The sequence below is a fragment of the Leiobunum rupestre genome, chromosome 2 (genome assembly GCF_980474605.1).
Source record: "Leiobunum rupestre chromosome 2, qqLeiRupe1.1.hap1, whole genome shotgun sequence".
NCBI classification, from domain to species: Eukaryota; Metazoa; Arthropoda; class Arachnida; order Opiliones; family Sclerosomatidae; genus Leiobunum; species Leiobunum rupestre.
In genome coordinates this window covers 14,180,442-14,202,127 of record NC_143385.1, presented here as the reverse complement: position 1 = coordinate 14,202,127, position 21,686 = coordinate 14,180,442, and the positions used below count along the sequence as shown (strand labels likewise).

The following is a 21,686-nucleotide window of genomic DNA, read 5'->3' as shown; positions in this document are numbered from 1 at the left end:
GTTGACGTTGTGACACATACCGCATGAAAAAGACCAAAACCGTCCAATTTCCAATATCATATAATGACTCGCACACCCAGGATATCAATGACTGCATTAGGAATCGTAGATATCCAAATATCCACACCAACAAAAAACTTATTAACAAGAAGCGAAAAACTTACCATTCACAAAGCACAGAAAGCCACTTGACTAAACGTATATCAATAAATGACCGTAGAGGGAATAGTTAGGGTTCTTTATAAATAAACACAAACGAACCCAATTGATGAACTGCATTAAACATCTTAATCAGCCGAGAAAACGTTTAAAATAAATTACGACCGAGTTGAAAACCAGACCAACTCGATATGTTGTTAATAAATGAATTATTAAGCTTGAAAACCAATACGCTAAACCTAATAGATAAGAATATACGACTGAAAAAACTAAATAAATTACAAAAAACTAACGGGTTCTACCCTTTATCTTATCTGCTGACTGCGCTAAAACAAGATTTGACCATTAAATTTTTTGAAAATGCGACGTATACACTTTGAAGGTTCCGTCAAAAATTATCCTTTCCCAAACGTAAAGGTTCTCAAAACATTAATACACAAAAAATAAGTAAAAAGGTTCCTCCAAAAAATGAACCATTTTGCGGAAGAAGTAAATAATTTTAAAAGAATAAAAGATAAAACAAATATACAACCGCAAAAATAAAACGTCAAATAATAGAAGAAACTATCTTAAACTCCATTCATTAAAATAAAACGTCAAATAATAGAAGAAAAAAATCTTTAACTCCATTCATTAAAAAAACACTAAACAAAAGTACCAAATTGAAATAAAGCAACTTATTATATTAAACAAGATTAAGTCTTTATAATTTTTTCGTAAAAAACCACATTAGGCCTTCACAATTTCATTCGTAAAAAAATTCAAGACTTTGTTAACTATTATGCTTACAATGAGTGTCTTATTTGCAGTATAGCTTGAAGTTGTCGTTGGTTCTGTGGTAGAGCGCTTGACTGCCTATCTGAACGGCCCGGGTTCGAAACCTGGGTGACGCATTTGTTTTTAATGAAATGAGAAATCGCTAAATTAGAATTTCTTCGATGCAATAATTTCAATCTTTCACGAAATCTTGCTCTATTTCAATTAAACCAAAATTTCATGCTCTATTAAATACGCTTTCGATAAAGCTGAAGGTCTAATTTTCAATGAAACGTAATAAGTGTCGGTGGTTCTGTGGTAGAACGTCCACCTGTCAAACAGGCGGTCTCGGGTTCGAAACCCGCCCGATGCGATCGCAAATTGATACTAAGACGAATACCGTGAACAATTGGTGGAAACCCTGCCATTGGATGTTGAGAGGGTGCATTACACTCAGCACTCGGTCCGTCCCAAAAGTCAATAAGAAAGAGTTGGAGAGTTACCACTCGTACATACACACCACAAACTCAACACCCACAAACGTCATAACAATAACACAACATTACCACCCTGCACATAAACATTACAATAGCGAAATATCCAAACTACTGAATTAAACCTGTCGTGACGGCGAGCGTTGACGAAAAAAAACCACCAAACCAACCCCGACTGCAAATTAATCCGTTAACGCTCACCGTCCCACGGTGGTTTTGCAAACACGGTTTTTCGACTTTGTTCCCTAATTACTAGCAACTGCGAACGCAGAGATCTCGAGAAACTGCGTACGCAGTGATTACACTTTGCACCGAAAATGCGAACGCGTTCGCAGGCCTGACAGACTCACAGACCCACAGACAGACACGGTCGTTGTATAACCCCTCCTAGGGGACTTTGTCCCCTCGGAGAGGTAAAAATTATAAATATACTCTTCCGCTTAAGCTGAGCTTATAATTTTCAATGAATCGTTACATTTATCGGTGGTAGAACACTCGCCCGTCATGCAGGAGGGCTCGGGTTCGAAACCCGCCCGATGCGATCGAAAAATATTCTTACGTATATCGTGAATATTTTGTGGAAACCCTGCCATTTGGACGTTGATACGTTTACAGTAACCCTCAGCACTTGGTCCGTCCCGAACTTTGAAGATTCTGGACGTACAATCACAATTCGCAAAAGAAAATTATAATACACCAAATGACAAAAAGAAGGCGCTGTTGGAAAAACCTTCTCCCTGATTCTAAGAAACTGTGTACGCAGCGATTGCAGCTTCCTCCGAAAATGCGAACGCGTTTGCAGCCCAGACAGACACACCCACAGCGACAGACACGGTGATTGTAATACCCCTCTTAGGGGAATTTGTCCCCTCGGAGAGGCAATAAAAATCGACGGAATATAAACATTCTCTCTATATATAAATATATCAATTCTTGCGGAATAAACGAACAAAACTACTAACTCTGCAGAAATTTCGAAATTCATTTCTGAAAGAAGTGCGGAGAAAGTAGGTCCTTAGGGGTCGTTCTAAACGTAGAACATTCCCATTAAAAAATTGCGATTGCCCATGGAAAACCCATTTGAAAATTTCCATCGATCTTTGCATAAAAATTCCTTACCCTTCCCAAATCTATACTCACCTTTGGGTACCCATGGGTGTGTGTTTTGTATGGGTCACCCAATCTTTGGACTGTGGGTTCCCACCTTTGGATCGTACGGAAAACCTGAACACCAAACGGAAATTCGATAAACCAAATCGAGTGTCTAATAAATAAATAAAACCATTTGTTCTTCGTTATTTCCTTCCATAGCTGTTAAACGACGCATTATAATTTTTTAAAAACAATCACAATTGGTTCCACCTTAAAACCCCAAGTAATCTTTGGGGTTAATTATTATCTTTGTGAAGTACAAACCTCAGCCCTAGACTAAATTACATAATTACGTTATTTTAGAATATTTAAATATCATTAGGCAGAAAATTATTTGATAGTATATTTTTTTATATGTAACCTTGAAAAGATTGATGAAACATCGTGCTCATTTAAGCCTGCCAAAGTATAGGCAGGCCCGTATACAGCCGCCAAAACTCGGGGGCACCCAAATTCTTTTGGGGGTGCCAATGCCTTGAGTCATTTTTATCTCCCCACCTATGAATTTAGTAAATATACCAACATTTGGTTTATTGTGTTATTCTGGTGCAGTGAGACGCGCGAAAGCAATTTTCAAAAACTATAGTAAAATGGTTTCAAATATCTACTGATACTAGCTCGCTAGTAAAAGTAATTTTGCTATTTGATTAATATACAAATATTTTAGATCATATCTTTCGGTAATTGAGCAATCGATTTTTTTGGGTCGGTTGTATTGGGGATGCTAAAGTACTCATTTGGGGGCGCTAAGCATCCCCTGGCGCCCCCCCCCCATGTACGGGCCTGTACAGTATATGTATAAGTAACGAGCAAGATGCGTGATTTTCTCTCTTAAAAGAGGCACTATGTTGTTTTGGTAACACTTAATAGGAATTACATATTTATTTATTGAGTGACTATTCTATTTTTCCACGAAATTTTTTCTTAAAAAAAGTTACAACTGTTTGTGAATCGCACTCCACCAGTTTCGTGTTTTTACACCGTTGCCGCCGCTGTTCGGGTCATAACTCTCGAACCGTTTGCAGTAAAATGGTAAATCAACAGAAAATATGAAGCCCTCGCTGCCATTTTTTACTTATTTTTAAATTGAAATATGAAACCCTCGCTGCCATTTATACTAATTTTGAAATTGAAATATGGAATCCTCGCTGCCATTTTATACTTATTTTGAAATTGAAATATAAAACCGTCGCTGCCATTGTTTACTTATTTTGAAGATGAAATATGAAACCCTCGCTGCCATTTTTTACTTATATTGAAATTGAAATAGCAAACCCTCGCTGCCATTTTATACTTATTTTGAAATTGAAATATAAAACCCTCGCTGCCATTGTTTACTCAGGCTAACGGAGAGGGTCCAGGCAAACTGGTCGCCTCAGCGGATTGGGTAGCCTGCTGTGGGGCGGCGAGCCTCCGTATGAGGGCACGGCGGACCCATCTCCCGGCCTTTTGGACTCCCACCGGGATCTCCGGTGCCAGCTGTGCTGGGTTATGTGGGCTGCTGTGTGCTCGCCGTTCCCCTTTAGGAGCTCTCTCCAAAGGGTTTGGCTCCTTACCTTCGTAGGTAGGGTGTCGGCTGGAGTTGCTATAGCATCCATTCTAAATCCCACTGCTGTGTGCGAAGTGGGGATTGGTCCACCCATTAATGCATCTTCTGCTGGGTTGAGTGGCTTGCGTCAAAGTTGAGACCATCAGTAGTAGGGTTCTGCTACCCATGCTCGATTTGTCACCTGTCCGGGCTAGGGGGATGCTGGTGTGGGGCACTATGATGATAGGCCTCCGGTGGTATGGTCTTTGTTACTAGGTACACCGGGCTATAAATTCTAACACACTGCCATTGTTTACTTATTTTGAAGTTGAAATATGAAACCCTCGCTGCCATTTTTTACTTATAATGAAATTGAAATAGCAAACCCTCGCTGCCATTTTTTACTTATTTTGAAGTTGAAGTATGAAACCCTCGCTGCCATTTTTTACTTATTTTGAAATTGAAATATAAAACCCTCGCTGCAATTTTTTACTTATTTTGAAGTTGAAGTATGAAACCCTCGCTGCCATTTTTTACTTATTTTGAAATTGAAATATAAAACCCTCGCTGCAATTTTTTACTTATTTTGAAGTTGAAGTATGAAACCCTCGCTGCCATTTTTTACTTATTTTGAAATTGAAATATAAAACCCTCGCTGCAATTTTTTACTTATTTTGAAGTTGAAGTATGAAACCCTCGCTGCCATTTTTACTTATTTTGAAATTGAAATATAAAACCCTCGCTGCAATTTTTTACTTATTTTGAAGTTGAAGTATGAAACCCTCGCTGCCATTTTTTACTTATTTTGAAATTGAAATATAAAACCCTCGCTGCAATTTTTTACTTATTTTGAAGTTGAAGTGTGAAACCCTCGCTGCCATTTTTTACTTATTTTGAAATTGAAATATAAAACCCTCACTGAAATTTTTTACTTATTTTGAAATTGAAATATGGAGTCCTCGCTGCTATTTTTTAATTATTTTGAAATTGAAATATAAAACCCTCGCTGCCATTTTTACTTATTTTGAAATTGAAATATAAAACCCTCGCTGCCATTTTTTACTTATTTTGAAATTGAAATATAAAACCCTCGCTGCAATTTTTTACTTATTTTGAAGTTGAAGTATGAAACCCTCGCTGCCATTTTTTACTTATTTTGAAATTGAAATATAAAACCCTCACTGAAATTTTTTACTTATTTTGAAATTGAAATATGGAGTCCTCGCTGCTATTTTTTAATTATTTTGAAATTGAAATATAAAACCCTCGCTGCCATTTTTACTTATTTTGAAATTGAAATATAAAACCCTCGCTGCCATTTTTTACTTATTTTGAAATTGAAATATAAAACCCTCGCTGCAATTTTTTACTTATTTTGAAGTTGAAGTATGAAACCCTCGCTGCCATTTTTTACTTATTTTGAAATTGAAATATAAAACCCTCACTGAAATTTTTTACTTATTTTGAAATTGAAATATGGAGTCCTCGCTGCTATTTTTTAATTATTTTGAAATTGAAATATAAAACCCTCGCTGCCATTTTTACTTATTTGGAAATTGAAATATAAAACCCTCGCTGCCATTTTTTACTTATTTTGAAATTGAAATATGGAATCCTCGCTGCCATTTTTTACGTATTTTTAAATTGAAATATAAAACCCTCGCTGCCATTTTTTACTTATTTTGAAATTGAAATATGAAATCCTCGCTGCCATTTTTTACTTATTTTGAAATTGGAGCCCAAAAAAAATGGTCATTTGACTATTTAAGTTAATTTATTGATTTTAGACTTTAAAGCTACAAATTTGGTTTAAAATAATATTTTTAGATAGAAGTGATAACTATAGAATCCCACAACCCGCGTACGCACTTTGGTGGTATTTGAATTTTGTAACAACTGATACAGGCGCCATCTAATTCCAAAAAACATTCGGTTTGAGTGAAAATTAATTCAAATTAACGCTTTCAACGCGTTAGCGTTTCGCTATCTTATTCCCAAAACCAGGTTGCTCTAAAATTTTTTTTGGCTAGAAATTTATTTAAATTAACGTGTTTGCGTTTCATAACGTTATTTCCAAAACTGATAACTTTAAAAATTAATTTTCAATTAGATCCTCTTGGGCTTATTATGTTAATGTACAAGATAATTTGTTCAAATTTATATTTCATATTTAAAATATTTTTATACATCGGGGGGATTGTGTGTACTTAAATGTCCGTGACATCTTTTTTTCATTGGGTTCGTGAAACAAAGTTTGACATTAATTAGTTTATTTTGCTAAGGTTTTTTACCTTGTATTTTAATTCATAGTATTTACGGTGTGGAATTGCTTTATATATAGAATTATCTCAGAAACTTAGGGCTATGCAACTTCTACCTAAATTATTTCTATGAGAGAGTGAAGGTTACTGCGGATAGAGGAAACCCATTACAGCTATTATAAACAATATTTTTACACGCGATATATAATTAATGTTAAAGTCCATCAAAACTTATACAAGTTGCCTAACTATAATGCTCTACAATGGCTTTCTGACGACGTTATCATTTCGATATTTTGATATTTAGCTTCCTTTGCCATAAATAGATGCCACCACGCTCTCCAGTAAAGTCGCGTTTTTTAAAGAATCGGATAGATTCTTGGCCTTCTCAAATAACACGGGCCTTTTCATAATACAGGGGGCGATGATAGAGCCGATAGTTGCTTTACGACAATTTCTAATAAAAAAAATTTCAAATGAAATGCTAGCGTATAATTTTAATTTAATGTATTATCTTACTTAGTGGTTCGAGCACCGTTACTTCGACGGATGAAAGTACAGACACAAACAACACAATGTCAATGACAATCAACGCCACCGCAGAAATTACTGACGCACCGACAACAAAGCCGATAAGCACCACTACAGAAGAGGCTCCAAATGAAGATATGACTTGTCCGGAAACTACAGTGGATGGTGTGCGCTGGGGTGCCATTCATCGAGGGACCAAAGGACAAAACAAATGCCCTGACGGCTACATTGGTAACGTAAAGAGGGACGATTTAAGCATTTTATTGTATCTATTAGATACCGTTCAAGTTTCTTTTGAAATATGTCGTTTACAGAATTGCTTTTTTAGACCGGGATATAAGACACAGAACTTTCAAGACAAGTTAAAATCTCACTACAGTGGTGTAGTCCTAAAAAAAGAACCGGGGCGCTACCTAGGTACGGCCAACTTCGATTTCGCGTAATCGAAGTTGGTTGTACTGGCCGCTATAAATGTACATCCAACTTCAATTTTTAGCGTAATCGAAGCCTGGCCGGGAGTAGTGGCTCACTCCTGTAATCCCAGGCGTCCGGGAGGCAGAGTTTGTGGATGGCCGTGTGAGGACGACCACTAATCCCCCAACGGGTGGTTGTCATACTTCCGCCACGGGTGTCCCAACCCTATCCCCAAGTATCCCCCCGTTGGCGTGGCCGTAACACATATCTCGCACCTGATTAATCAAATGGACGAGCGGACTGAATTGTCCCACCCGTTACAATCGCTCATAACGAGCTTCTAAAAAAAAATCGAAGCCTGCCGTACATAGGTAACGATTTGAAATTGTAATGGTATGTTCCTGCGGGCAAAAGTTATAGTAACTTCGAGAAAAATGGTTTTTTAAATAGAAGCAAGACGTGCCCTGGCAAGTTGAAAAAAAGAGGCAGGGTGCGCCCTGGCAAAATGACTTTGTGGGTGAATATGAATTACGCGGACAATTTAATTGTATGGAAGACTATTTGGTGGATAACGTATTTTCGCTAATAATATTCAGTACTTTGTTCAAAATACAAGTAAAATGTATTTAAAATAAAATACTAAATACATTTCTTTAAAAGTATTTAAAATATAATACAAAATACTGAAAAAGTATTTAAAATACTACTCAACACTGGTTGACATGATAATGATAATAACAATGATGATGTGGATTTTTATTGGAGTTTTAAATCCAATGTTAATCAGCAGAGCTACCCTACACTAACTAACTAATGAAACTAGTAAGAAATCATAACGTTGTGATTTAAAAAGACAAACGTTTATTAAGAATGAATACTTTACAAGATGAACGACATATTAGGAGTGACGATAATAATAAACGCTGTAAGCGAATATATATACACATAAGGTTAAAAAATAGTAAGATAAGATTAGTGATTAAAAATATATCTTATTTACAATAAACATTTTTTAACCTATTAAAAAAACTAACGAGAAAAGCCGATAACGCTTTTTATCTTCAACACTCGCCCTCGTTGACGACTTTCTCGTACTGTCGTAAACTGAGATTCTGACGGTGGCGGGTGAAGACTTTTTTAGGTAGTGGCTTAGTGAAAATGTCGGCCAGCTGTTCTTCACTCGGGACATACATAACGTCGATGACGCCCTCTTCGACCAGTTCACGAATGTAGTACTGACGAATACTGATATGTTTCGTTCGAAGATGAAACTCAGGATTTCTGATGAGTTTAATGGCCCCTGCATTGTCGACTCGGAGTACGGGTACATCATCGTCTACGTTGAGACCCAGGAAAGACTTGATTCGTTCAATCCAGACGACATCTTTCGCCGCTTCAGTGGCAGCTACCAGTTCAGCCTCCGTGGTTGACAAAGCAACAGATTGTAGCTTTCTGCTCGCCCAAGTAACTGGAGTTGAGCCAATTAGGCATACGATCCCAGACGTCGAACGTCTTGTTTTCTCACAACCACCGTAATCAGCGTCGCTGTAGGGGATAGTTGTCATGGAATTCTCGGACTTGAATAAGATACCCAGTGACTTGGTCCCTCTGAGATAACGAAAAATTCGTTTAACTCCATTCCAGTCAGCAACCTTTGGATTCGCCATTGCTTGGGACGCTCGATTGACTGCGTATTCGATGTCAGGTCGTGTTCCTGTTGCTGCGTATCTGAGACTTCCAATGGCCGAGGCATATATGGTCGTTGACTCGAAACTCTCCTGACTTTGGTTGGTCGTGTCTGGACTGCCGATAGGAGTGCTCACTGGTTTACAGTCTTGCATGTTGAACTTTTCAAGAACCTTCTCGATGTAGGCGATTGGTGTAAGAATACGGAACCGTCGCTTAACTGATCGATTTTCCGACCAGGCGGAGGATCGACCATCTCGTAGACATCGAGTTTCTTCATTGCTGAGAGCTCGTCTGCCATTGCCTCCTGCCATTCTGTGGACTCGTTACTGGAACGTGCTTCGCTGGCAGTCTGCAGTAATGTGTCGCAGATCAGGAAGGCTTTATTTGTTGGATGACAGGTATGACACGACTGAACTTTCTTGAGAGTTGAGCGATCTCTGAGTACCGGACCACTCTTCTCAGAGCGGTTGTCTGACATTTCGTCAGAGACTGTTGCCTCATTGTGTCCGGTAGCCACGTCTTCCGACGCTTCGACGGATTTGGTTGTCTCGTCGTTTGAGTAGTCGGCAGCTCTGGTTGGCATGCTCGATGGTGCATTAGTGGCTCTGGTTGGTCCGTCTTTTGATGAGTTGGTGACTCTGGTTGGCCGGTTTTCGCAAAGGAAATCGTCGGTCAATTGTTCGCCCTGGCTGGACAACTCCTCAGAGACAGGAATCCAGGAATCAGGAACGCACGTCTCGGGATTGAATTTGACATCTCGAGATTTTAGTACATCGTCCAACTCTGGAACATAAACTCGATATCCATCTGCATTGTCTTCATAGCCAACAAGGAAACCTTTATACGTCTTCCGAGACAGCTTCTTCCCCTTCTCCTTTGGTATGTGGACAGAGCACTCAGTGCCAAAGACACGCAGATGCTGGATCGATGGATTTGACTTCCCCGCCCATAACTCGTATGGGGTCTTCCCAGTAATGCAAGTCGGAGCTGTTCTATTCATGACATAGACAGTCGTGTTTACCGCTTCAGCCCAGAGTTTCGGTGGTAGGTCTGATCTGGAGTGCAACATGGCTCGTACGGATTCCATAATTGTCCTGTTCTCTCTTTCAGCAACCCCGTTTTGTTCTGGCGTATATGGCATTGACTTGCGATGGTTGAGACCTTCTTTGGAAGTCCAACGATAAAACTCGTCATTGACATATTCGGTTCCATTGTCAGTGCACAGCTCTTGTACTGTGTGGTTTCGGGTTTGACAGAAAGCAAGGAATTCTTTGAAACAGTCAATGACTTCGGATTTCTTCGTTAGGAAGAATACGGCTCGAATACTGGAATACTCGTTTTTGAATAGGACGTAATATCTCTTCCCCTTCATGGACGGGGTAGGTGATGGTCCCCAGAGATCTGAGTGAATCCTTTCACCCGGTTTCGTTGCCTTTTCCAGCCGAGTGCCGAAGCTGTGCCTCGTCATCTTGCCGTAGATGCACCCTTCACAGAGCTTATCAGAGCTCTGGTTGAGGACTGCATATCCGAGTCTTCTCAAGGTTGCTGCTACATGACGTTTATCCTGATGACCCATCCGCTCGTGCCAGACATGTAAATCTGCTTTTCGGTCATTTCGAGGATCTGCTGCGATGTAAGCTGATTGGGATGGCTGCTTGACCATGACGTCCAGACGATACAAGTTCTCGACCCTACCAGGTACACAGAGGTTTCTCTTACCCCCGAGGACTTCATAGAGACCACAAGAATTTGCTGTAACTTTGAACTCCAGATTCTTGTTTCTCTTCATGGCGCTTTTTAATGAGAAAACGTTGCAGGCGAAATCGGAAATGTGCCAGACATTGTGGACGACATCTTGATATAGTTTCTTTCCGATCCGGAACTGAAACTTGATGTCTCCTTCACCATCCGCTGTCCTCTGCATTTTGTTTCCGATCTGGAGAGTTGCTGGTGTAGCAAACCTTCGGAAATTCAGGAACTTCGTGGCATCGTTCGTTATATGCTGTGTAGCACCCGAATCAAAGTACCAGGCTTCTTCAGATGATGAACGTGCCACGAGACCGTCAGCTGCAATCAGACCCCCAATGCTTGCGTGGTTGCTGTCGTCATTACACGTCTTTCTAGAGGCTCGTTTCTGTCCCCGACAGTCTTCAGCAATGTGACCAAGCTTCCGGCAATTAGTACATTTTTGCTTACGTCTTACGGTTTTCTTCTCATTTGAGGTGCCAGAGTAACTTCCGTTACTGCGTTTTACCATAAGACCAGAAGAATCTCCAAACGCGTCGCCCTCTCGAGTTGCACGGACGATTAACAGACGTTCTAATTCTGCGACAGTCTGTTTCTCTGTAGGCATCGTATCCTAAAGCATACCAAATTCTCGGTATTCGTCCTGCGGTAGGGACTTGAAAATACATGCAATAAGGATGCAATCGTCGAACGTTACGTCCTTTTCTGTCTTTGCCGTTGACAAGATATCTGTCCAGAGAGAACACATCTGGGCAATGTGGGTGGCCATGTCGACGTCCGGTGACTTCGTAGTTCGCATGAGCTGCGCCAGAAGCTTTCGAAGACGATTTGAAGACTTCTGCTCGAAGATTTCGAGCAGCTTGTCCCACATTTCCTTTGGTGTCTCGCAATTTGTGATCATGTTTTGGACCTTCTGCGATAAGGTTGACCAGAGGATACCACGGACCGTGCTGAACGCCACTCGGTACTTCTTGTTTGAAGTGTATTCAGACTTCTCCACTGCTGTTGCTGCAGGTACCGGTTCCGTAGGTTCAATCCATTCGCCAGTAAGGATCTCGTATACGTCTCGTACGGTTAGAATGTCGACGATTTGTCTTTTCCAACTCCTCCAATTCTCCGGACCTGATAGTTTCTCGACGTCTTGACGAAAAAGACTATCCATGGTTACTAACGGGAACTGTTGACAGGATACGGATTACGGTGATGGTAACTGAAACCGGGATACAGCAGATCATCAGCATAGTAGTGGCGCAGTGGGAGCGTGCTGGGCCCATAACCTATTGGAGTTTTAAATCCAATGTTAATCAGCAGAGCTACCCTACACTAACTAACTAACTAACTAACTAACTAACTAATGAAACTAGTAAGAAATCATAACGTAGTGATTTAAAAAGACAAACGTTTATTAAGAATGAATACTTTACAAGATGAACGACATATTAGGAGTGACGATAATAATAAACGCTGTAAGCGAATATATATACATAAGGTTAAAAAATAGTAAGATAAGATTAGTGATTAAAAATATATCTTATTTACAATAAACATTTTTTAACCTATTAGAAAAAACTAAACGAGAAAAGCCGATAACGCTTTTTATCTTCAACAATTTTACTTAAAATTAAATATTCACTAACAAATTGAAGTTTTTAAATGGAAAGATAGGCTTCCCTTTATCTACTGTTGAGGTCATTTGCCGGTAGATGTTTATATTCGTTGCTGTTAGAGCGAGCCGAGAGAGAATGTTTAGTAGGAAACCAGAGATAAAATAGATTAAAAAAATTATCAAGCCTAACTTTGGGATTTTAAAAAATCATTTTAGCCGTTATGTAGAACACTAATACAACATCGGAACAGCAGCGGCCCCAGCAAGTTTTTCTGGTGGTGCGAGATCTCATTAAGGCGCTCTCTTGCGGGCAAAGGTTATTGATCCCCTTTCGGCGCCCCCACCTATGACGGCACCAGGTGCGGTCACACCGTTCCCACCGCCCTAGGGCCGGTGCTGCATCGGAACCAAAATTGTACCTTTAATAAGACCATAAAATTGTTCTAATTATCAATAAACAGTAATCCATACCTTATTTTCAAAACAAACAATTATGAAATAAGCTTTAGAAAAATATTACTGCTTTTTGCTATTCGATGCTCTGTAAAAGTTATTGGGCACGTGTTTTTTTTAAAGAAGTGTGCAAAATCACGTGAGCCACACTTCACTCAAATACTTGGAGCGCGAGCCCAAGAATCAACACATAATTTTATACAGATAATTTAATACCAGCAAAAACTAGAACCGTAGGAATTAGGTGGGAAATCTTATATAATTTTCTTTATCTCCGCAACAATTTATGACGTAAACAATAGGCAAGATCTCGACGAAATGCTTAACAAATTAATGTTCTAAAGTATATTTTCATAACTAAAAGTTTGTTATATGTGTTATATATTTTAGAATTCTGGACATAAAAATCTATCTTATGATGTGTCCCTTCTGTAAATAATATTCAGTCTGTAAAATATTTTTCACTATTCCTTAGAGTGCTGTTAGATCATAAAAAAATTGAGAAACCATATTAAAATTTAACGATTAACAATTATCTCAGACTTGAACTGAGATTCTGAAAATAAGCACACAAATGATTTTTTCTAGGCTATAAAATCTCCATTACTATTATGCTATTTTGGTATTTTACAAAAGGTTACATGATAAAATAAGTGTTCAGTATTTTTAAAGAACTGTAGCGAAATCTATTATATTATGGTTGAGCTGATTTTTAATCAATTCGATGTTCATCGTATGCGAGAGCACGTAATTTCCTTAGAAAATAGAGCTAAAGGAGAGGTGAGCCATAATTAAACACGTTTCATACGAGATATAGACATTATATGAACCACATTTGAACAAAGCCTGAGGGAAAAATTATATTTTCAAAAATACCCTTCACTGCTTATCAGGATATTTTTTAATACAGGAGAACTGTCACCACCCTAAAATTGGTTGTACAAAAAATTTCAGGTTAATATTTCCAGTATTTGAGTTATTATAAGCAACCAAATTTCATGTTTTACCCCCCCCCCCCCCCTGACTCGAGAATCTCAGAACCACTTGGTTTAACCTACATGTACCTGCAGCGCCATCTCGCGAACGAAATATTTTTCCCCCGGATTTATCGTTTTTTGGTCGGAACTGTCGTCTGCTACAACATTATCCTTGGCTTTTTTAACAAGTTATATTGGTAGATTGTAGTTAATATGCCTTACACGCCACCCTTTCTCAAATTTTGGCCGCTTCATTCTTTTGGCGCTGCATGTAGCTTCAACCGAGATTTGTTTTTAAGCCGTTTGATGTAGGTTTCGGAAAAAGTAGCGTAACTTTTTAAATTCTTTTCCAATAACTATAAAATTTCAAGGACATAATATTTAATATATTTTCTAACTTTCTGTTAAAAAACCTCCTAAATTTTGGTTTTGGTGACAGTTCTCCTTTAACATGATTTTTTCCTTAGTTTATATGACGATTTTTAATAATTTATTTCATTATTTAAGAGCTTATTAAATATTATCTTCATATTTATAAACACATACACTGGCCTAATGTTTTACTAGAGCACTACCTAAAATCCACACTTATTAGGAAAATCGTTCTGGTCCTGTCCAACCACTGGCCAAAGAAATCCAAATGAAATTGACTACACCAATTGCACAATGACTTGGATTACTGATTCCGTGGTAAATATTATAATTATATCATTTATATTTACATTTTCGTAACTAGGAGGTTAATTGCGCCCACAATGCTTTGCACACGTTTTATTCAAATCAATCGATGATGTTCACATTCTTTTAAAATAGAGTGGTTTATAGATAGAGCTCGGCGTTTGGATAAAAAATTATTTTATTTTTATCCATAACCTACAATTATCCGAAAATAAAAATTATGTTTTGCATGTTAAATCTTTGTTTATACATGGATAATATCCATAAATAAACAGTTAACCAAAATATTTACGATTAATCGAAATTTTGTCAGTTAATTTATCTGTTACACAGATAGATCACCTAGATTCGACGATTAATATACAACATATTTTTTTTAATATAATTAAAGTAACAAGACCAAGCAGCTTTTATAATAATGCCACAACCCTTAATTAAGTAGCAAATACTCTCAATTATAATTGTACTATACACGTTAAAGCTATTAAATTACATTCAAAATTTTAGAATGTTGATATTGACGAAATTTAATTAACGATTAGGGCATTCCCCCTGCATATTTTAGTACACGCCTTCCCCATTAGTGCATTTATGAACGGTTGCTGCACAAGTGAAACCATCTTCCAGAATGGGACGCGGAAAGTTCGGTGCTGGAAAACTCGTTACCGGAAAATTGACTGCCGGAAAATTAGCTGCTGAAAAAATTCGGAGTGGAGAAAATTTGGTGCATGGAAAACTCGGTGTCTATTTTTTTATTTTATTTCCTTTTAAATAACACTACTTCAAAAAGAAACACGGTGTGCAACACCACGTAGAAACGTTTCAATACACGAAGTGCCGCCGAATCGGTTTACCAAGATTTGCAAACGTTGAGAACTTTTCTGGTAGGCGGTAGTCACTGGTTCAACTAAGCCCGTTTGCAATTGTAGGAACCTCATAACCAAAATAGGCTCTCCCTTTAAGCGCACCTAATCTTCTGGCAGTGAATATTCCTAGCAGCCAATTTTCCTGCACCGAACTATCCTAGATCTTCTAGAATAGCCCCGCAGTGGCAGCTACGTTCCATAGGCGCTTCAATAAAACATCTTCAAGGAAATTGCCAAGAAGTAATATTTCCGAGAGCCAGGACCTGCAAGCTGCTGTTTATTTTGTGCTTTTTGAATAAATGGAAACCTTTCACCTGTAAATAGAACGTCATGTTTTTGCCAAGTCTTAATATGTCAAAAAAGCTACATGGTTAAAAGGGAACACTTTTTGCATACGGTACAAGTGAAAAGTTTCCATTATTTCAACAAGCATTGTACTATAAACAATAATTTTCAGGTCCTGGCTCTCGGAAATATTATTTGGATACTTTCTCAAAGATGTTTTATTCAAGCGTCTATTAAATGTGACTTAAGCCATGGCTTAACTCACATGTTATATGCGTTATAAGGATTTTATATACGTATACACTTGGTGGCCGTGATGAATCTCATAGAAATGGGCACAGTCTACAACCTTGTTTTTGGGAGCCAGCTAATGAGTTTGAAAATACGCTTCGTAGATTAAAGGGGAACGGTCAAGCTTTAACCAGTTAGTTCGTTAAAAACTAAAATTTATGGCGAAAACCGCATCAAAGAATATGAAGTGGTTAATTTTTAATAAAATAAAGAAATTTAGGAAAATTTTAAAGCGCGCGTCCGCCGCGACACCTGGTGAGAAATCTGTGAGACATAAAAACAACGTGAAAGCGCGCGCTGCTGAAGACGAGAAAGATTTGTTTTGCACGCGCGGCGCGTTCCAATTATAAGAGACCTAAGCCTAAATTGCGCGATTTTAAAAGTTAGGATAGTTCGCGAATCGCTCCCTAAGGCGCTGCGGGCGATACACCTTAAGATGGCGGCGAAAATTCAAACCCAATTATTTAGGGTTATTTTGCGTTTCAACTTTTTAGGCCAAAAAGTATTTTTTCAAGACAAAATAAGTTACATGTACGTGTAAGTATATTGAACGTCTTGTTGATCTTCTGATATGCAAATAAGGTGATATTTGGAAAAGCTTGGGCGTTCCCCTTTATGTCCTAATGATTTCTCCAGGTGCATACGAAGAACGGTGACATGGATACTTAGACATTCTAAGCGTATACGTACATAAATTTCTTGGTGTTACGGCTGAGTCGATACTCAGGGCCGTGCAGAGGTATCCTGGGGCCTGGGGTCAAAGTTACTCGCGGGCCCCTGCGATTTCCAAAGTTATCTTGATTTGCACCCCACCGCCCCCCCCCCCCCTTGAGCTTCTTCGATGGACCCTACAGCTACGGGCCCCCCTACCAGTCCCTTGTGGGCCCTTTTCGCCCGGGCCTCGGGAATTTGGCCCCCCTTCCCCCCCTCTGCACGGCCTTGTCGATAGTATAAAGAAACATACGAATACATTTATAGAATTTCTCGACTTCGGTGGAAAATATCGAATCTTTGGAAACCGCATCGAACACAAACTCTTTGCTTAACGAGGAATCCGTTAACAAACTTAACGAAGTGATGGACAAGTTGATTAAACACTTTGAAGAGGAATTAAAGAATATTGCGGAGCTTGAAATTTACGATAAGGTTGATCGTTTCGTAACTTCAGCGTTAAAAACGTGGGATAACATGCTGAATGAAACGAAGAACGCGGGTTGGCAAGATTTAACAACGGTAAGTGAATGCTCGAAATTTCGGTTCGGTAAGCTTGTAATGATAAAATACCAAATTGCATTCCCTAATTTCTGAAGTTAGAAAAATATTCTTCCTCAAAAGTTCAGTTCTGTATAAATTTCCATAGAATTGGAAGGAATATAAAAGATAATCCTTAGAAGGCTTTGGCTTATTTAATATCTTTAAACCCGTTTGGTAGTATTGGGAACCATTTTAAAATTCCAAGGCAATCCGTGGTCCAGAACGTTGGCACGTTGCCAATAGCCCTGTAGCCCCTCTGCGCAGGTATACTAGATTTAGACTTGAGATTTAAATTGAACGATCGCTGTGGCACAACAAAGCCACTTGCTGGTCTACTTTTGAATTATGATATTAAGTTTAATCAATATTCAATATTCATCTTCAGAAAATAAACCTTTCTTTTCTGTTTTTAGGACAAAAGTGTGTTTCAAGGGGAAAGAGCTATGCAAAATGTCGAAGAATGCGGACGTCTCTATGGGTGTCACTCTCGCAATGATACCGCATCTAAAGAAACCAGAGATATAAGTATAGACATTTTTACAATTATATTCCTTTCTAAGTCGTAGGGATTATACCATTCTCGTTCACTTTCGCGTCGTGAAAATTTGAGGGGTCGAACAATTCCTTATTTCTTGTAACGGATTTTTATCTGAAGGGCATTTCACCAATCAAAACTGATTTTGAGATTTTAAAATGCGAATTTCGTGTTGATTTATCTTTTTTTTACAATTTCAAGATTTACGAACTGATTTTTACCCAGATTTTCGTTATTGTTGTTAAGGATTAAATCTATCATAATTTCGGTTTTGAACTCCTTGATATCACTTTAACACTTTAATATAATTAATACATTTTGATTTACTGATTTTATTAATTTTCAAGATTGAAATTGAAATTAAAATTGGAAATTTATTATTTTAGCTCTTGTGGCCTTTAATGTCCAGGAAATGAAGAATTTTAATTTTTCATCGACAAGTGAAAAGTTGGTTATTGGCGTGAATGAAGATCTGGCCAAGTACATCAACGGAAGTAAAAACGAATGTCGAAAAAAGAAAATTGTCGTTGGCGTCGCGTACGCTAACATGGGAAACAAATTCACAAGGAACAATTCCGAGTGAGCTCCAATTAAACGGACACACAATTCGTTTTGAAATTCATTGGTTTCTTCCTCTTCGGTAAACCAGGAACTACGACATTTCCGAGCTTATTGGTTTGACGGTTCTACCAAATACATCAATTAATTTAAGAGGATACAATATCCATATTTCAGTTAAATACAGTGACCAGAACCAAGAGGCTAAATGTGTATTTTGGGACACAAAAATGTAAGTTTAAAAAAACCGTGAATTGTTAAATTTAATTACAATAAAATTGACACCCTTTCAATGAAAAATAAATCAATGTGAAATCTATTTCAGAAAAGATTGGAGTTCTGAAGGATGCGAAACTGTCAAATCAAGTAATGGCATGGCCGAGTGTAAATGTAATCATCTCACAAACTTCGCTTTTCTTATGTCTGCCAAAAAAAAGGTCTGATACTAATCACTAAATCCACCATATTTAATTACCAAAATAGTCAGTATATTAAATAAGACAATATTTTAAAAATATATTTTTACTGCAATATAATAGTTGCACTCTTAATAAACAACCCATTATGAGATCGAAATAAAAGTAGGAAAATCAGAAATATCTAAAGGCAACGTTTATCTTTACTTTTTCCTTTACATATGTTTCGTCAAGCTGTCATATCATTCTGTGGCTCTAATTTAAACTTTAATACTGCTTTAACTTTTATAATTCGTAAGACGTTAAAAAGTGGTGAGATAATGGATAAACCAATTGTTGTTATGGAAATGGTTCTCATAAAATCAATTATATTATCTTTGTCGGGCGTTGCTATCCCTCGCTGTCTTGCACCAACTTCCGCTTTGGTTCTCCCTGCTTCCCTCTTTATGTCCTGCTCCAAATTTCGCTTTGGTTCTCCCTGCTTCCCTCTTGATGTCCTGCTCCAACTTCCGCTTTGGCTCTCCCGGCTTCTCTCTTGATATCCTGCTCCAACTTCCGCTTTGGTCCTCCTTGTTTCCCTCTTGATGTCCTGCTCCAAATTCCGCTTTAGTTCTCCCTGCTTCCCTCTTGATGTCCTGCTCCAACTTCCGCTTTGGTTCTCCCTGCTTCTCTCTTGATATCCTGCTCCAACTTCCGCTTTGGTTTTCCCTGTTTCCCTCTTGATGTCCTGCTCCAACTTCCGCTTTGGTTCTCCCTGCTTCCCTCTGGTTGTCCTGCTCCAACTTCCGCTTTGGTTATCCCTGCTTGCCTCTTGATGTACTGCTCCAACTTCCGCTTTGGTTCTCCCTGCTTCTCTCTTGATATCCTGCTCCAACTTCCGCTTTGGTTCTCCCTGTTTCCCTCTTGATATCATGCTCCAACTTCCGCTATGATTCTCCCTGCTTCTCTCTTAATATCCTGCTCCAACTTCCGCTTTGGTTCTCCCTGCTTCCCTCTTGATATCCGGCTCCAACTTCCGCTTTGGTTCTCCTTGCTTCTCCCTTGATATCCTGCTTCAACTTCGGCTTTGGTTATCCCTGTTTCCCTCTTGATATCCTGCTCCAACTTCCGCTTTGGTTCTCCCTGCTTCCCTCTGGATGTCCTGCTCCAACTTCCGCTTTGGTTCTCCCTGCTTGCCTCTTGATGTACTGCTCCAACTTCCACTTTGGTTCTCCCTGCTTCCCTCTTGATGTCCTGCTCCAACTTCCGCTTTGGTTCTCCCTGCTTGCCTCTTGATGTCCTGCTCCAACTTACTCTATGACTGTTCCTGCTGCCCCTCGTGGTTTTGCTTCAACTTCCTCTGTTAATTGCACTGCTCCCCTCATTATCTTCCCCAACTTCAGCCTAGCCTGCCGCTGCAAACCCTCATTTTCTTGCCTCAAGTTCCTCTATAGCTGCCGCTACTTCTAATCGTTGGAATGCCTCAACTTCACTTTGGCAGACTCTGCTACACATCGTTGTTTTTCCCCATCTTGCTCTTTGGTTGCCCCTGTCCCGAACTTCCTATATGACGGTCCCTGCTTCCCCTCGTTGTTTTGCCCCAACTTCCTCGTTGGTTGCCGCTGCTAATCCTGGTTGCCTAGCACCAAGTCCCTTTTTAGCTGGCAGTGCTACCCCTCGTTGTTTTTCTCAACTTCATATTTTGCTGCCGCTGCTACTCCTCGTTTTCTTGGATACCTCTGCTTTCCTCTCAATGTTTTGTTGCAGCTGTTATCCCACGTCATCTTTGCCCAACTTTCTCTTTGTGTATTGTTGCTACCCTCTCTAATTCTTGTTCCATCTTTATCTTTGGCTGTCCCTGCTACCCCTCTTTGTCCTGCCCTAGCTACCATTTTGGCTGTCCCTGAAACCCTCTCGATGCTGCCCCAACTTCCACACTGGTTACCTTTCTTATCATCTCGATGTCTTGCCCGAACTTTATCTTTTGCTGTTCTTGCTAACACTCGTGGTCTGGCTCTACATCATCTTAGGCTGCTGCTGTTACAACTTGTTTTCTTGCCCTAACTTACTTTTTGACTATCAATGCTACCATATCGTTTTTTCTGTAGTTATAAATTTATGCTTACAGATCAGATTATTTAAAAACGACAAAATACTTTAGTTTTAACGGTTTACTACTAAATTTATTCTTATATTTAAATAGCAATCCAGTATATTTACTTAAACGTTTCACCAGAATATAAAGTGTAAAAATATTGTTATTTTCAGCCCATTGAATCCGGACCCTTAAAATATATAACAATAACCAGCTGTGCTTTGTCTTCTGTAGCCTTGATTTTGACTATTGTCTGCTTATCTGGATTCAGGTACGCTATTTTTTTATTATGTTGCGATTTGTACATATTTTACTAACAAGGAGACGACCCGAGGTGATAATCACCGATTTTGTTCAAACTTGGGTAATTTGAAGGATTTTAAGGGTCCCACTGTGAAACCTTTTAAAAATGAAATTTTTTTAAAATTTCAAAAACGTTAAAAATACATTTAAATTGATTTTAAAAATTAAATTTAATCAAGTTAAAATGCAATTTGGTCAATTGGGGGACCCTTAAAATACTTCAGATTCCCATGTTATTTTCAATGGAAATAATTCCAAATCATGTTGTCAAAAACGTTTTCGGTTGCCATGGCAAAACGAAACCCCGTCGCAACTTTTCCCTTGCTGGTTTTTCAAGTTACATGTAGGTGTACACTATACCCGAGTTTGAACAAAATCGGTGATTATCACCTCGGGTCGTCTCCTTGTAAGTCAAACCTAAGTTTTGGAACTAAAATGTTTTTAAACACGCTAAGACTGGTCTTTAGCGAAAGTAGCTCCAGTTAGCTTAGCTGATGGATTTGTTGATCAACTACTAACATGGAACTTGATGTTCCCTTAAATCATAGTATCTAACTTAAGGGTATAGAAGATGCTCTAAGTTTAATTTTGAAAGTCAATGCGTATTACATTAATAATTTAGCAAATTTTAAGACAATAAATACCAATAATTTGTCGAAA

At 38.6% G+C, this 21,686-nt stretch overlaps 1 protein-coding gene across 1 annotated transcript in view; it reads left to right on the top strand.

The window, feature by feature from the left end:
* LOC149956186 (adhesion G protein-coupled receptor L3-like) overlaps nucleotides 1-21,686 on the top strand; it is a 43,100-nt gene that overhangs the window by 13,663 nt on the left and 7,751 nt on the right. Inside the window, exons 4-11 of the mRNA XM_090164660.1 lie at nucleotides 6,874-7,112; nucleotides 14,362-14,456; nucleotides 16,865-17,119; nucleotides 17,554-17,665; nucleotides 18,062-18,254; nucleotides 18,325-18,465; nucleotides 18,559-18,670; nucleotides 20,897-20,994. Of these exons, the coding sequence (XP_090020786.1) occupies nucleotides 6,874-7,112; nucleotides 14,362-14,456; nucleotides 16,865-17,119; nucleotides 17,554-17,665; nucleotides 18,062-18,254; nucleotides 18,325-18,465; nucleotides 18,559-18,670; nucleotides 20,897-20,994 (1,245 nt within the window). The remainder of the gene's footprint in view (nucleotides 1-6,873; nucleotides 7,113-14,361; nucleotides 14,457-16,864; nucleotides 17,120-17,553; nucleotides 17,666-18,061; nucleotides 18,255-18,324; nucleotides 18,466-18,558; nucleotides 18,671-20,896; nucleotides 20,995-21,686) is intronic.